Source organism: Panthera tigris, chromosome D3, assembly GCF_018350195.1.
Source record: "Panthera tigris isolate Pti1 chromosome D3, P.tigris_Pti1_mat1.1, whole genome shotgun sequence".
NCBI lineage: Eukaryota > Metazoa > Chordata > Mammalia > Carnivora > Felidae > Panthera > Panthera tigris.
This window is the reverse complement of record NC_056671.1, coordinates 34,533,068-34,550,043: the sequence shown is the minus strand read 5'-3', so window position 1 is coordinate 34,550,043 and position 16,976 is coordinate 34,533,068. Positions and strand designations below refer to the sequence as shown.

General features: G+C 43.5%; 1 protein-coding gene across 1 annotated transcript in view; it reads left to right on the top strand.

Annotated features, from left to right (window-relative positions):
- Window positions 1-16,503, top strand: part of VAPA (VAMP associated protein A) — a 64,279-nt gene extending 47,776 nt beyond the window's left edge. The window contains exon 7 of the mRNA XM_042962586.1: window positions 16,408-16,503. Coding sequence (XP_042818520.1) covers window positions 16,408-16,482 — 75 coding nt within the window. The 3' untranslated portion in view covers window positions 16,483-16,503. The remainder of the gene's footprint in view (window positions 1-16,407) is intronic.
- The last annotated feature ends 473 nt before the right edge of the window (window positions 16,504-16,976 follow it).

Genomic DNA, 16,976 nt, shown 5'->3' with positions numbered 1-16,976 from the left:
GCCTCTTGGGATTGCTCAGCCTGATGGAGGTTGGTGTGAAGAAGTTTGAACATCTGTCCTTAAAAAAAGGAAATTTTATCTTCCTACGTTTCTGACTATAGAAATAATATGTTCATTTTAGGGAATTTGGAAAATAAATTGTAAAAAGTCATGGCAAATCCTGCCATCCAGCAGCATCGATTTGTGTGAACATTTATTTCCCTGTAGTATTAATTAAGCCCTTTAGGCATAATCATCATACATACAACTTTGTATCCCGTGCTTTCCCTTAATCATTTCTCTGTAGTGTATTGAAAACCAAGTATAAGTGATTGCAAAATTGCTTTATGTTTACAATCACGTTCTTGGCCATAAGGTTATGAACATTTTATGTATGATGGAAAGCTTGATTGGTCAGGTGGGTTCCCTTTCTAGTTAGGCACATCCTCCTACTTACCTCATTTCTTTTGTTGTAGAACTCTGTTTCTTATTTTCCAGTTCCTTTGTATTAACACCCATCTTGAAAGAAGGTGCAGGGAACTGTTAAGATAACTATTCATTCTGTTTTTAGCATTGGTATTCAGCTCCAGTAGTACATTAACTCATGTGAGAAGCTTAAAAAAATAAAGATACTGATGCTTGAACAGTACGTCCAGTGATAGATAATTGGCCTGGAGTGGTGACCTGGCATGGTCATTTGTTTTTAGCTCTAGTCATTTTAATCTGCAACCAGACAACTGCTTTATATAGGCTTTTAAATGCCAAAGCCAGATACAAATTAAGTTTATGTGAGACTTAAGTCTTACAGTATGGGGAAATTGCATTTTCAGCATTCTTTGTATATTAATCTTAAAAAAGTAAGTTGCAGGAGTCACCTTTAGGTATTGCTTAATTCCAGAGCTATCTGTAAAAGTTAAGATTGTTAAAACACAAGCAAATGTTTTGTAGATAAATGTGAGCCATCTGCAAAAGTGAGAAATTTTATGGGATTCACTTTTAATTACCACTTTGCTGACAACCCAAGTGATTATCTTTACTCACCTAAGAAATGTATTTTGCCTGTCAGATATTTCTCAAAGCATGAGCTGGTTTTCAAGGTTCTTACAAGTATGTGCCAGGTATTTTATGTCAACTCATTTAATCGTCACTCATATCCTTATTAGTGTGTTAAAGAAGGGTTATGTAACCAAGGCTGGAGTGGTCTTTTAAGATTTAACCATTATAGCGGTGCCTGGGTGTCTCAGTCGGTTAAGCGCCCCAACTTTGGCTTAGGTCATGATCTCGTGGTCCATGGTATTTGAGCCCCACGTCGGGCTCTGTGCTGACAGCTCAGAGCCTGAAGCCTGCCTTTGGATTCTGTGTCTCCCTCTCTCTCTGCCCCTCCCCTGCTCATGCTCTGTTTCTCTCTCTCAAAAATAAACATTAAAAAAAAAAAAGGTTTAATCATTAAAGTATCTGAATTTTGACATCATGATGTAAATTCTTAATACTGTTCTACAAGGAACAAAGGGTGCCAAGTAATAAGACTTGAGGAAAAATACACATTTTTTTGAGGGAGAGAAGTTACACCTAAATTCTAAGAAAGTGTTACGGAGAGTTGAAATTGTAAGTGATTGAAAACTTTTACATACCTGAGCAATAAGAATTCCTCATTTTAGTACTTTCTTGTTTCAAGGAGTAGAGGTCTGGTAGGAGTTACAGAATGGTGTTAATACGGTTTGGGAGGGGGCAAACTTGGTTTTTGTGTGCTACGTTAATCTAAAAGTATATCCTTAAATGTGTATGTAATATGTAGGTAAATATATGAGGGGTGTATCATGCCACTTTAAACTTAGGGAAATATTTCACTTGAGAAATTCCAACTTGTGAGAAATCAAAGGAAAGTTTTGTTGCAGAGTATTTCGATGCCTTTTCACTATCAAGCAAAGTTTATAATTTTACTGAAGTAAACTTTAGATTTTCGCTTAAAAGTTTAATGATCATATTTAATGATCATGTTTAATGTATCAAATAAGTGAATTGTCTCCCCAAGGGAAAAATGCTGTTGCATTTTGCGACTCGCATGGAATTTGTCCTTTGGGGAATTTCATTATATATGTTTTAATATATGTAAGAAACCATGATTTCTTAGATTTTACTGCAGTGAGGCAGTGTCTTAATAAGAACTGTAACGTTAATTGGGTAAAGTGGTTCTTTTGTAAGGTAAGTTGTGGGTGGAATGGGAATTTCAGGGGGTTGAGTATATTGGAACATAGGCCAGAAGTGCAAAAATTTGTGTTAATCATGTTTGCATAGCGATGTAGTAAGAGACTGCTCCTGTTACTGAGAACAAGTCTTGTGACATCTTTGCATTTAGTTGAGGTAATAAGTGGTATAAATGTTTCCAACAAATGGTGTTTTAAACTACTTAAATGTGTAAATAATCCTTCCCATCCACCTCTTGATCTCTTAACTCCAGAAAGGTACACTGCAGATGCCAATAGATCATGGGATTTTATGTTCATGTAATGTGTTCCCCATCTTGGAGTGTGGGGATCGGAGGGGCTGTTGTGGCTGCAGAATGCTGTTACCTTTTGCTTTGATTTTACTGTTAATCATTATGAAGTTTTCCCCAGGTTTCGTTTTCCCATTTAGGTGTTTTTTTTTGTTTTTGTTTTTGTTTTTTTTTTTTTTAAGGAGCAAGTCCTCAAAAATAACTGAAATCTCCTTTATACCCTTCTCTGAGCACATTTTCCTTTGTCAGGCCACTAGCATGAGGTTTGTGTGTATCGTCGTTGTCCGTGCATAGATTTTACTACATATGTGTATGTAATAATCTGTTACGTAGTGTGTTTTGTCTGTTTTAAAATGTGACATAAGTGTTTTTTACTTAGAATATTTCTTATTCATCTAAAATGTCTTATTCAGAAGTCCCCACGCTTTGAAGTAGGGTATCCTCTTCATATACTTGTGTGTATATGTTCATGAACTAACACACTCCACTGTATCAGCTTCGATCTGTGTTTCTGTTGCTGCTTACGCTACAATTGAAATTCTGACACTAATACCTACCAAAGGCCTTGCCGCTGCTGAAGCTGCAGGCCAGGGGACAGTTGGTGGGACAAATGTAGTCCTAACAGCTATCTGCTACTATGTGTTACTGTGTATGTACATATGCACACACAATTTCAGTTAAAAGATTTTTTTTTTTAAGTTTATTTTTGGGAGCGAGCGCGCGAGCAGGGGAGGGGCAGAGAGAGAGGGAGACACAGAATCCGAAGCAGGCTCCAGGCTCCCAGCTGTCAGCACAGAGCCCGACGCGGGGCTTGAACTCGTGAGCCGTGAGATCGAGACTGAGCCACCCAGGCGCCCCCATAATTTTAGAAGTAAAACAAGCCTAAGGGAAAAGACGAGGTGCTCAAGTACACGTGGGAGATCGCATTACTGTGCATCTTGGCTGTTTGTGCTTGGAGACTGCGATGTGCACGTGTGTGTTGTTAGGGGAGTGGTTTCTCTTGTACGTTCCTAAAAATAGAAAGATGTCCCCCCCCCCCCCCAAACCCTGGAATTCCTACTTCTCAGAAAAGACTTGGAGCACAGGACTTGCGTTCCCATGGGCAATAATTTGCCGGGGCCAAGTAGCAGTTCCACCTACAGTTCTCCTCTCTTCTCGTGCTAGTGACCTGCACAAGCACTGTCTGCCTGAATATGTGACTCGGCTGAGCTACTCCCTGCATAATACCGAATTCTTCCCCTGCCCTGCACACTGGCGAGAGCGCCAGTGGGATGTACAGTGGGATCTAGGGGGATCCTATGGTCAGGAGGCAAAAGGATACTTACCGACACTTGTACCTAGTCAACAGGTGTTTGGGCCCAGAATGCCCCCAAAACATTGTCAATTGGAACAGGCGTAAGGTTTGAGGAACAAGAAAAACTATTTTTATGGTGTACCTACTGTATCTCAGGTACTTTATTTACATTATCTCCACTTCAGAACAACCTTTTAAACATTTTAACAGAGAAGAACTTGGAGAAATGAACTTGTCCGTTCAGTGGTGGTCGATTTCCCACCACTGGGCCCGCCCCTGTGCCATATGGCTTTTCAGAAAGGGAAATGATGCTGTGAACCAGTCTTCATGGCATTAATTCACTTACAAAGAGAGCTTGCTTCGGTCTTGGTCACTCCATTGGAAGTATAAAATATTGTTTCTGCTTTTGAAGATCTTGGCAAAGAATACACCTACAGCTCATTACACACTACACTAGTGGCCAGAGGGTGGGGTGTGGCAGCAACAAGCTTGCAGAATTTAAGGTATTTTGGAATTCAGACTCTTTATAGCTGGCCTTTCAGCCAGTTAACCTAGATTGATAGCTTTATAAGTGGTATTTATAGCATTATAGTTTCATATATTAAGCATGAGTAGCCTGGGAAGGAAGCATATGAAAGTGGTTAGGAGCACGGGATCTGGAGTGATGCTGTGTAAGGCCGTAATTTTGGCTTGGTCACTTTACTAGTTACGACCTTGGGCGGCGTTTTATTTCTCTGTGCCTCAGCTTTCTCCTCCATAAAGACAGGATACTAACCAGGCCTGCATCCCTGGGTGCGCAGGGAATAGAAGAGGTGCGGCTCCTGGAGCAGAGGGTGGCACCAAGCTCAGCGAATGTCAGCAGTTACTGTTTACATACACGTGAGGTGGGAAATTGGGCAGTTGTCGGATGGGTTATTTGCCTTAAAAATTAAACGGGGTATCCAGACAGCGGCTATTTGCCTTGGAATTTTGTTTTTGAACTTACTAACCAGTTCTGCAGTTGAAGGCATTATCTGGCCACATAGACGCGACAGACTTTCATCGAGCACCTGTGGGGAGCCAGCAGGAGAGACAGCGTGGGTTTCTGAGGTTAGACAAACTTGGATTTGGAACTCAGCTGTGCCCTTGACGGGACATGTGCTCTTGAACAAAGTGATGGAACCTCTCCAAAGTGCAGCTTTGTCGCCAATGATGCCACCCGGTTTTCACCTTCCTCTTGTAACCTTGTAGGGTTGCGGTGAGGACTGTAAGACAGTTTGAAGAATGTAGCATAGTTTCTGGTACCTAATAAACATGGAAATTGCATTTTTACTCTGTCCTTCAATCACGTATCAAAACGATATGGCAAGAATTTACGAGTTTTAAGAGTTGCTTAATGATAATGGATGATCTTGAGTTAGAAAATGTAAAAACACTTTAACATTTAAAAGAGGCTATTCTTGTAGGTAAGCAGCCTATGGGTGTCAAGTGTGATGCACATTTCTTTTTTCTGAATGTGAAGGTGACATTGATTCATTATAGAAGCTTGGAAATTATAGAAGAAATATATAGTAGGACAAACTTCAGGATCCCACTCCCCAGAGACAACTTGTTATTAACAGCTTTTTAAGTGTCTAGGTGAATATCAGATCTATGTAATGTTTTATTTAGTGTAAATATATATTAATAGTAGCAAAATCAACATGGATGCTTTTGTAAACCAATTGGCAATTAACTTAATTCACTTCTTACCTGGAAACAGTTTTTGAAATTGTTTAGTACAAAACCACCCATATACGCTTCAGGCAGTTTAACCAATTGTTAGCATTTTGCCCCACTTCCTTCAATATTTGTGCTCTCTTCACACCTAAATATATATACACATTTTTCTGCATACGTACATATGTGCACACACATGCATTCACGTATAACATACATGTATACACACGTACGTTCACAAATGTGCATATATACCCATGTTCTGTTTTAAAACCAAGACTAATTTACAAATAGCATTTGGCATGCATCTATGACCCCTAACCACTTCAGTGCGTATTCCCTAGGAATAAGGCCTTTCTCTTGCATAATCCTACAGCAGCTGTCACCTTGAATACACTGAAAACTGAGAGAATACTTACTTTTCCCAAACCCATCGTCCACATCCATCCAATGTCATTTATAGCATTCCCTCCGGGGTCAGATCCAGGCTGGGGTCCCATGTTGCATTTAATTGTCGTGTCTCTTTGGTGTCTAATCTGAAACAGTTCTCAGCCTTGGTCTTTTATTACATCGATGTTTCTGAAGAATACAGTCATCCCTCACCTTTATTTAAAATGGAGTATCTCTCATTGGGCTTTCTTTGACATTTCCTCACGATTAGGTTTAGATTCCAGAGTCTTAGCTGGATTACTACAGAAATGGTATTCTGTCCTCAGGACCTCATGCCCAGGGACCCGTGAGGTTCTGCCCCTCATTGTGAAGAAGGCACAGAAAGAGGATGGACACACTCTGGACTTCGGGCTCTGGAGTCACACTGCCTAGGTTCGAATGCTGGCTTTGCCCTGTCACCCTTGGGCAGCTTTCAGCATTGTTGTGTCTCAGTTTCCTCCTCCCTGAAACAGGGATTTAAAAAGTGCATTGATACCCACCTCCTAAGGTTCTTTGAATTTAATGACTTAACCTAGGTAGAGTGCTGAAGAAAGTGACTGGCTCATAGTTAACACCGTAGGTACTAGGCATCATTGTCCGTATTGGTTCTCCCAATCATATAAGTATTACCGTTATGTTGAAAAGTTAAGAAACAAAGCCTCAGAAATGCTAAAATGCTATGTGCATTGTTTCAGCTCATACAGGTAGGATTCTAATTCTCATAAGCTACCTACTGAGCTTTCCTTATTTGTGATAATCTCTATTTCGGTTTTATAAGATCTGCTGCAAGCACACGCGATTTCTACAGACGAGGTTTGGGAGATTTCAGAAGAGCACATTGTTGTCTCACATGGTGACGGAGCCTCTTGGAGAGAAGTTGGGGTCATTCCCACACTCAGTCTCTGTAGAGAAGTATCTATGTTGTGCTCTGGCTCCGCCTTTGACCAGAACTCATTCATTTGGGAGGTAGTGATTATTGTTGAAGTGGGCACCACCAGATGAAACAGATTCATATTATTTTGAAAGATCTCGGAACATTTGTGGAAAATATTTAGAGCTTTATAAGGATCAAAAGGGCGCTAATTTCCAAGTTGACTCTCAGGCACAGTGATAAAATTTGAAGTTTTCCTTTATGTGACTTTACAAGTGTGTTTGGATAGAACTGTGATCACTTGGGACCTGCATATCCCTTTGTCTTTCTTCATTTTTGGAGGAGGCTTCCTTTCTGTGCATTGGCACAGGCAGAGGAAACATGCTGAAAACAAGCTAGGTCTTCTCTCCTTTGCATAGATATTCACGTGAAATGATGTAGATCTCTAGCAACGTCAGTCGTCTGATTTTGGGAAAGGATTTGATTCCGTTGATTTTGTAGAGGGGAAACCCTGCAATCCAGAAACTCTCACTGCAAAAAGTGAAGTAGACGTATAAGCAGAACCAAGCCCCGTCCAGGTGGCAGTCGCCCAGTGGCATGTATGGAATTCCTGGGTATTTTCCACACCATGCTAGCAAAACACCACCCATTTCCTACCTGCCCTGACTCCTGGCTCTCGAGTCATTAGTGGGTCAGGGCAGTGAGGTGGAGAGAATGGAAGGAGGGCAACAAGCTGAGCTTATCGAAAGGAAGAACTGAACCAGGAAAGATGGAAACAGTGCAGTTGTTTTTTCTTTTTAAAAACTGTTTTTACATTTATTTATTTATTTATTTATTTATTTATTTATTTATTTATTTATTTATTTATTTATTTATTTATTTATTTATGAGAGAGTGAGACAGAGAGTGAGCTGGGGAGGGGCAGAGAGAGAAGGACACACAGAATCCGAAGCAGAATCTCATGAACCATGAGATCACGACCTGAGCCGAAGTCAGATACTCAACCGACTGAGCCACCCAGGTGCCCCTGTGACTGGTCTTTCAGCCAGACTTCATTCCCTCTTCTTTTCGTAGCGAAACCCTGATGCCCTTCTGGGGAACTATTAGTGTCCTGTGGCCGCTGTAACAAATGACCACAAATGTAGTGGCTACAAACAACACAAATTTATTACAGTTCTGGAGCAGGTTGAAAGTCCAAAATCAGTCCCTGGACTCCCAAGTCTGAGCCATTTGCAAGGTTGCCTTCCTTGAGGAGGCTCCAGGGGAGAACCTCTTTCTTGCCTTTTCCATCATCTAGAGGCCACCTGCCTGCTTGGGTGGGTGGCTCCCAGCTCAGCAACCACATCACGCTGACCTCTGCTTCCGTATCACCCCTTCGCTTGCTACGACCCTCCTGCCTTCTTCTTACAGACCCTGTGATGACAGTGCCCACTTGGATAATCCAGGATTATCTCTTCATTGCAGGGCCCTTCACCCAGTCACGTCTACAAAGTCCCTTTGCGTAAGGCAATATCTCCACACATTCTGGGGATTAGGACGTTGGCACCTTTGGGGGCCGCTATTCTGCTGACCACAGGCACCATCGTTTCCTCACTCTCTGAGTTCTTTGGGTTGGACCCCACCTCCAGCAGAGGGGAAGTAGAAGAGCTTGATCTAAACCAACTGGTACAATCCCATTGGTTCAGAGAGGAGTGTGACACAGCCCATGGAATAAGACAAAACTGCACCCCTTAAGGGGATTTCAGGTTTTTTTTTTTGGTTCAGTCCATCCCTTTCAGATTAGTTTAGTCTTTCTCATGTTCAGCTCAAGGTTCATCACCAACTCTACTGTCGTCTCAAAGATTTGGATTTGGACCAGGGCTGCTTGCTGGTCGTTGGGTCTCAGAAGCACGCTGCCCCGAAGTTTTCCTGTTTCGTTCTGATCTCACAGTGTCCTGCCATCTCCCCCCCACCTCCACTTGTCTCTCTAGACTGACTTTCTGCTCCTTCCTTCACTCTGTCCTGCTGGCCTGTGGGTATTTGTGGAATACTCCAGGACATTCTAGGCTCAGAGACCGACATTGTTGCCTCTGTGTGAATGCTCCCCTGTGTCCTGTGGCTCACCCTCACTTCTCTCAGGCTTTCACTCCAGAGACCTTCCCTGGTCTCTCCAGCCCAAACCGTACCACTCTGCCTCCTTCCGTGTGCTCTGTTCCCATGTGTCCCTCACTCCCATTGAATATGCTGCGTACTTGATCTGTTTATTGTCTGCTCTAACACCAGAATGAAAATTCTGTAAGAGCAGGGGTTTTACGTCTTTGTTCACTGCTGGGCCCTCAGTGCCTAGAACTGACTGATGTATAGTAGATGCTCAATAAACGTTTGTTGGGGGAGGATGACAGGGAGCCAGAGGGAGGGTACAATCATGCATGCACACAGGTTAACAACATAAAATGCATTCTTCCTATGGGATTTGGTTAAAACCCCACCTTGCCTCAGTCTGACTGCAGCCCTTACCCTTCTCCTTACCCTAATCTGCACAGAGCTTCAGAATTCACCATGTGTGATCAACAGACTTCTTCTAGGGATGGCCGTTGGCCACCAGGCTCTCACAGAACCCTACATATCAAATGCAGAAGAAACTTCAGAGCCAGGAGGAGGGGCTGGTTTCCTTCCTCATTTTCTGAATTTGTTCTGAATTCCTCTTGCAACAGCTGCTACCATTTCTAACGCACTCCATTCGTGCCCACTCCCCTCCTTGCTCCACGGCTGTTCTCTACTCATGGCCTCATGGCTTCCCGTTACCATAACATGGCAGCTCTTGGCTCCACACCCTCCTCTCTCCCTGCTCTCTCCCTGCTCTCTCCCTTTCTCCCTGCTCTCTACCCTGCTCTCGCAGCTCCCAGTGACTTCACAGGGTGGGGTTCTAGTTTCTGATCTCCCCTCTCTGGTGGCTCTGCCGTCCACACACCTCTGCCACTCACTCTCCAGTCTTCCTGGAGGTTGTCACCACCAGGACAGAAATGCCCCGGGGAGCTTGGCTGTAGATACACCACTTTGCAACCATGGCTGTCTTTTCATCTTCGTGCAGAAATACCCTCTATCGCCGTAATTTTTGACCCTAACTCTTCGAGCCACAAAACGGACCACTTTCTCACTAAGAAGAGTTTTTTTTGTTTTGTGTTTTTGTCCTCATTTAGATTTGGTTCCACTGTCCGTGATTATAATCCTGCTTCAACAATACTTGTAACTTTATTGATTCCACTCACCATCCCCGTCTAGCAAACACCAACCCCTCTCTGGGTTGAGAGAGCCATCTAAGCCCCGGGGAAGGTTCTAGAAAATGCAGAGGCCTTGAGGTGGCTCGGGCATCCCTTTCATTTTAATTTAGGGCCCTTTCCGTTCTGCATTCAAGATGAGCACGTGGGTATAAAACCAAACAACTTTTGTCTTTAGGAAGTGAACTTATGCTGGCCTCTTAATGATCGTTGGGACCCCAGGGACTGGGACTTTTCTGGAACGGTATTGATGTGCCCATTGGTAGTTATTCTGGGAGGTGGTTATTTGGAAATGAGGTAAGCCTTGGGTCTTGGGGAAAGAGGGACTTCTGGTGTTCTTCGGACCCCAATCCAAGAACAGGGAGGCAGGGCCAGCTTGGGTGGTCCGGGATCTGCCCATGCTCTTGTGGAACTTGGTTTCTTCTGACCAGGGAGATATGCTGGCAGGGAGGCCTCTGGGGGTCGGGGGTTCTTTCCAGCCTAAGGGGACATGTGTGTTCTTGCCTTACTCTCAAGCAACGGGAGCAACATGAGGAGAGGAAGGCCCCTTCCCTGATCGAGGGGCCTGGGGCTCAGGTGGGAATGTCTCAACTCAGCCCCCGGAGTTCTTAGGGTAGAATGGCAGCCAGGGTGTGAATCTGAAGAGTAGATCGTGAAGAGCTGGCAGTTTTCCTGAGAGAAACTCTCAAACAGCTTCCTTAGACCCGTGAGGAGTCGCCGGTGAATCTCAGGGAAGGGCAGTGGAGCTGAGCTGAGCTGAGGCTCTGAGACCAGCAGGCAGGGATTGGCTTTCAGGGAAGAGCCAGAGGGCACTCCCCATACGTCTTGCTATTCCAGGAGGTGGCAACAGGTGAAGTCGGTGGCGGGGGGTGGGGGTGGGGTGGGGGTGGGGTGGGGAGACTGGGTGGTGGCAAAACCGCCTCTGAGTGTCCTCGTAGATGTCCAGGGGGCAGCCCCAGGTGCACCGCGTGCTTCGTGCTTGACCCCTGAATCCTATTATGAAGATACGTGTGGCCTTAATTTGCTGATTGGGTCAGATTTATATAACAATTAGTGTTACTCGTAAGTGGTATCGGTTTGAAATAGGAATCAGCTCGCTGAGTTGTTTTAGGATCATAAAGCTTCCCGAGGAAGACGCAAATCGCCAGCCAACTCCCGAGAGTGACCCTCGCAGTAGATCTTCCAAAATACTCAGGGGGAGAAATGCACCTTCTCTTCCAGCATCACATGGAAGGAGTAGCTCGGGGTTCTCCATCCATGAAATGTTGGCGATTGTGCTAAATCATTTACTCTTACGGAATTCTCTGTAATATCTCAACCCCAATATTTCAACTATTGTGATGTGTTTGAAAAGGGAATCACAAGCACTTCTTTGATTCAAGTAACACCTATACTTGGAGGGTTTGTTTTGTTTTGCTTTATGCTTTCTAAAACTAGGTTACCTACATTTGAGTTCTTAATCTCCAAAGCTTTACTGATTTTATATTGGCTAAATGGCCCTGCTGAATTTCAAGGTAAACAAGGAAGGCTTCTTGGAAGTTCTGATGTGCCACACTCTGCATCTTGGGCAGCTAGGTTGTCGGTGGGGGTGGGGCTGTGTTCCACAGAAGGAATTGGGCCAATGGCTTTTCTCAACTTCGGCGTTCAGAGTACATTTTGTTTAAATTTGGCACCTCCAACACCATGCCCCTCATATCCTTTCATTTTTCTTGAAGTTAAACAATAACCACCTGAAACACCTACTTTTCACTTTTTAAATAGTAAATCAAAGGCTAGGGAACGCTCAAAATGAATTTTTGCAAAATTTAATCCTGCCACCAGGTGGCAGTGTGGTCTCATGTCTTGAGGCTTTCCGGATGATGAAAAACCCAAGTTGGTTTATCCCAATTGCACTGATGTGTGAATTCCTCTTAAAAATCCACATCAGAAACAAAATCAAACTATTATGTTTTTCACTCAAATTTTAATGACCAACTGAAGGAAGTGTTTGTCTTGATTTTAAGGATAAATACAAAACTTCTTGCCCCTCGGAATATATCAGATAGTTGATATTAAGTTTGTTTTCCCATTATAAAATTGGGATAATTACAGCAATAATGTGGGTGAACCCTTTAATCTTTGATTAAAATATATTATAGAATAATATCTTTAATTTCATTATTAACTTTCACCTGTGTGACTTACTTTGTTGCAGGTATTAATTTTTTATAATATCTTATAATTGCATAAGGTGTTTATTTTTACCTGGTCCTCCCCTCAGATGTTGAATAGCTTTTTGATTTAACGATTGAAATTGTTAAATTCTGACTTCCATATGTAGCCTCCCTCCCTCCCCAGGTTAACATATAAATGGCCGGTCCTACCTGCCACTTGTCAAATGGAAACTCTGGCCAAGGGAAGAGCAAAGCTTGAGCAAGGGCTTAAAAATAATAATATTTTAAAAAGCGAAAACTCCTCAATTTCTTATTGTACAAAAGAATGTATTTCTTTGTTTTCCCATTTTGCTTGATTCTCTGTGTTTGTATTTTATTAGGCAAAACAGCCACCTGTCTCAGTCTTGAAGGAGTGGTCTTGCGTAGGTGATGAAACGTCTCGTTCAACCTAGCCCTGGCTCTTGAGCCTTTGTGTTGCCCAACTGCCTGATTTATTCTTGGTATGTCCCCATGGTTGAGGGTGTGTGAAGACCCGTCTTGATGTGGTCTTTTTATCCTTTGTTGTGAGGAAGCAGTTCATCTGGTTTTCAGAGGGAAATAACCCATGTGTGACTATAGATGAGGTGTGTCCATGGGAGGAGGTGAGTTCAGGATCTTTCTAAACCACCATCTTGTGGAAATCTCCACAATGCTGTGTTTTTGTTTTCAGTAATTTGTCGCTTTGTATTTCTCCTTTGGTCACCTGCTTTATTCTGATAGAGTGTGTGTGTGTGTGTGTGTGTGTGTGTGTGTGTGTGTGTGTGGTGATTTGGTGGCAGTGGGGTAAGAGGTTCCTGGCTCCTGGGGAGCTCTGGGACCTTGGTAGGTGGGGCCTTGGTAGGGCATTTGCTCTGCCTTGGTTACCTGTAGGCAGGCCCAGTCTGTGCCTTCATGGAGAACCTGCCCACCAGGCTTCTCCCCAGCTCTGCACGTGTTTTCCTCTGAAGGATCTTCCCGCCATCTACAGATGCTGCTCCCGCCAGATCCACAGCACCCTTGATCTGGGAAGACCCTGCTCTCTGACTGCTGGGCTAGCCCAAACTGTACTTGGTCCCTCAAGTAGCCTTGTGTCCCCTCACTGCCCAGCTCCCCTCTGTGCTCTGAGCTGTAGCCTGACCTTGCATCGTCTCTTCCACCCCCAACTCCTAGTCTAATCATAATGATGGGCGGGGGATGGGCTTGATTTGAGTTCTCCGACTTTAGTCCTTTATAAACAAAAGAAAATTGTAATACACTTCCCAATGGATGGGTCTCTTTTCCAGGCCTTTTGTCCTGCTAAAGGGCCAAGTACTTGCCTTCTCTTGCCCCAGGGCAATAAATCTGGAACCCACAGAGGAACATGTTTTAAAGGAGGCCATTTATTATTTATTTATTTAATTTATTTTTTTACTTTTTAATTTATTTAAAAAAAATTTTTTTTAACATTTATTTGTTTTTGAGACAAAGAGAGAGCATGAACAGGGGAGGGTCAGAGAAAGAGGGAGACACAGAATCTGAAACAGGCTCCAGGCTCTGAGCTGTCAGCACAGAGCCTGACGCGGGGCTCGAACCCATGGACCGCGAGATCATGACCTGAGCCGAAGTCGGACGCTTAACCGACTGAGCCACCCAGGCGCCCCTTTACTTTTTAATTTAAATCCAAGTTAGTTAACATGTAGTGTAACAATGATTTCAGGAATAGGATTTAGTGATTCATCACTTACATATGCCACCCAGTGCTCATCCCAACAAATGTCCTTCTTAATGCCCCTTGCCCATTTAGCCCATCTCCCCACCCCCCCTCCTGCCAGCAGCCCTCAGTTTGTTCTCTGTACTTAAGAGTCTCTTATGGTTGGGGCACCTAGGTGGCTCAGTCAGTTGGGGGTCCAACTTCGGCTCAGGTCATGATCTCATGGTTCGTGAGTTCAAGCCCCGCGTCAGGCTCTGTGCTGACAGCTTAGAGCCTGGAGCCTGCTTTGGATTCTGTGTCTCCCTCTCTCTCTGCCCCTCCCTGGCTCATGCTTATGCTCTGTCTCTCTCTCTCTCTCTCTCAAAAGTAAATAAACAGGTTTGCCTCCCTCTCGTTTTTATCTTATTTTTGCTTCCCTTCCCTTATGTTCGTCTGTTTTGTTTCTTAAGTTTTAAGGGAGGCCATTTAAATGCATGCTTTGGGAATTGCTATAAATGTCTCTATGGCACAATTGTTTTGTGTTGGTCTCAGCCTATCCATAGTAATGCTATTGGCATTACTCACCTGGGGCATCACTCACCTGGGCCAGTACTACTTGGGGCAAGACCCTACTGACATTTCCCCAACCAGAGCTGATATGATGGCTGGAGTGGCTCTGGGGTTGTCATTAGGATTGCAAGCTGCACCCTCAGCAACAACCATCCGAGAACTTTGACAAAACAAGGCTTATTATCCCAAGTTCTGGAAGGTACATGGCACACCTGGGACTATACAGTGAGGTTGTGGGGAGAGAGAGAGAGAGAGAGAGAGAGAGAGAGAGAGAGAGAGAGAAGAGCAGACCTCAGTTTTGCCTTCGCTGGGGTCAAGGAAGGGATGCCTAATTTATTAGCAAATTTAAAATGTAAGAAGAGCAGGTCTTTAAGGACTGGAAGGGAAAAACGGGGTCACTCAAGTGGTCGGTTTTCTAGGTTACCCAGGGCTTCCTGAAAGGGGAACGTCATGGCTGGGGCAGCCTGGCCCTTTATCTAGTTGTGTAGCTGGCCACGTGTGCTTGAGATGGATGGCCTTGAAGTGGGTGCCTTAGTAATCAAAAACTAATCGTCAGGCGCTTAGCCTACGCAGAGGCTGAACTGGGATTGGAGACTGGGTGTCTGTTCTCAAAGAGCAGGCTTCTCACACCCTATAATGCCTGGGAAGGTGGGCAGAGGCTTGAAGGTCTCTGGGTAAGGAAAGCTGGTCGTATGGCCAGCATCTGGAAGAGAAGGCTGGTGTTGTTTTTTTTTTAATTTTTTTCAATTTTTAAATTTTTTTAATATAAAATTTATTGTCAAATTGGTTTCCATACAACACCCAGTGCTCCTCCCAACAGGTGCCCTCCTTGATGCCCATCAACCCCCCCCCCCCCACTCCCCATCAACCCTCAGTTTATTCTGTTTTTAAGAGTCTCTTATGGTTTGGCTCTCTCCCCCTCCTGTAATTAAAAGGGGCATCTTTCCCTTGGCTGACATGGTTTATTAGGAAGAGGGGATTGCCAGCATTCTCCAGAAATGGTTGATTCTGCCGAAAGCTGTCTGCATTAGAAGGGGGAACGAGGGTGGGGGGCGACAGAGGTGTCACTGGGAATGTCTGCTTCTCATTAGGTTGTTTTGAGGGAGGGGAGAGGGGCTAGGTAGAGTTCATTAACATCATTAGTTAGTTTATCCTAAGAATGAACGAATGCATTTCCTTGACCTACCTCAATGGGAGCGAATGAAGACTTCGGACCTTTCCAATTCAAAAATCTGATTTCAACTTTTGGGGAATAGTTTTGTGTTTATTCCTTAACATACCATTTCTAATGATGTTCTTTGACGTCTAAGAGAACACTTTTTATTGACCCTAAAGAATAAAGCAGTGTCCAAACCATGTGTCATAAATTGTGTCTGCAAGCATCTGGGAAGAACCAACCAACAAACCAACCAACCAACCAACCAACCAACTAACCAAAAAACTAACTAACTAACTAACTAACTAACTAACTAACTAACTAACCAACTAAATAAATAAATAACTAACTAATAATACCATATAGACTTTTAGAGAATAAAATGTAACTTTAAAGAAGATGTTTACTGATTAGAATAAGGGCATTTTGGAAATCCAAGAAGGCATCGCACTTAATCTTGACAAAGTTAGGAGAATGGATTTCATGTGTAATTCCTCTTGCTGTAGTAGCAACATTACCACTTGCCTACCCAATATTCATTCTCTCCCTTTTTGCTGACAGCAAGGAGTCAGTAAGACCCTGCTTTTGTTTAGGGTAGCTTTGTGCCCCACTTAGAAAAAAAAAAGATATATCTTGGTCTCCTTCGTAGTTGGGTTGAGAGCCATGTGATACTATTCTTAACGATCAGAAGTAAGAGGAAGACTTCTGGGAACTTCTGAGATGTTGGACTGTTTTATTTTGGCTTCCACTACTTTTCTCTTGTGTTATTTTCCCTTTTTTCCAAGGTTAAAACATGAATTTGGTTGGCTTTACCTCTAGGAGCTATCTCGAGACCATGAAGCAAAGACTGAGAGGATCACAGAGCTGTCAGCCCTGACGTATTTGAGCTGCTGAACTCATGCCAACTGCTCTACTCCTGGATTTCATATACCATGAGAAAAATGACCCTAATTTATTTAACTGACTCGTGGTCAAATTTTCTGCGTTTCGAATTTATATACGACGTTCCACTAATATCAACATGCTTACACTTCTTCTATTTTTCTTTTTAAAACACTTTCACTGCCATGTGCCCATAGTTTCGGGAAGCCTAGGCTCTTCCTCTTCAGTTACCCTCCCTCTTCTTTTACCCCCCACCCCCACCCCTCACGATTGGCCAAGGGTATCCATCATGCTTCCAGGCAGAAAGCAGACAGAGAGAACCTGAAAAACCCAATTACCCACTAGTAAGAGTCTGTTGCTCACCACATGATGTTGTTGTTGAAAGGTGTTCCCAAGCAGTGTGGTGCTTCTTCACCTGCCTTTTCTTTGAAAAAATTTATCTGAAAATGTCATTATTTCACCTGTGTTCTTGAAGGATTTTTTTTTTTTTTTTTTGGTCAGTATAC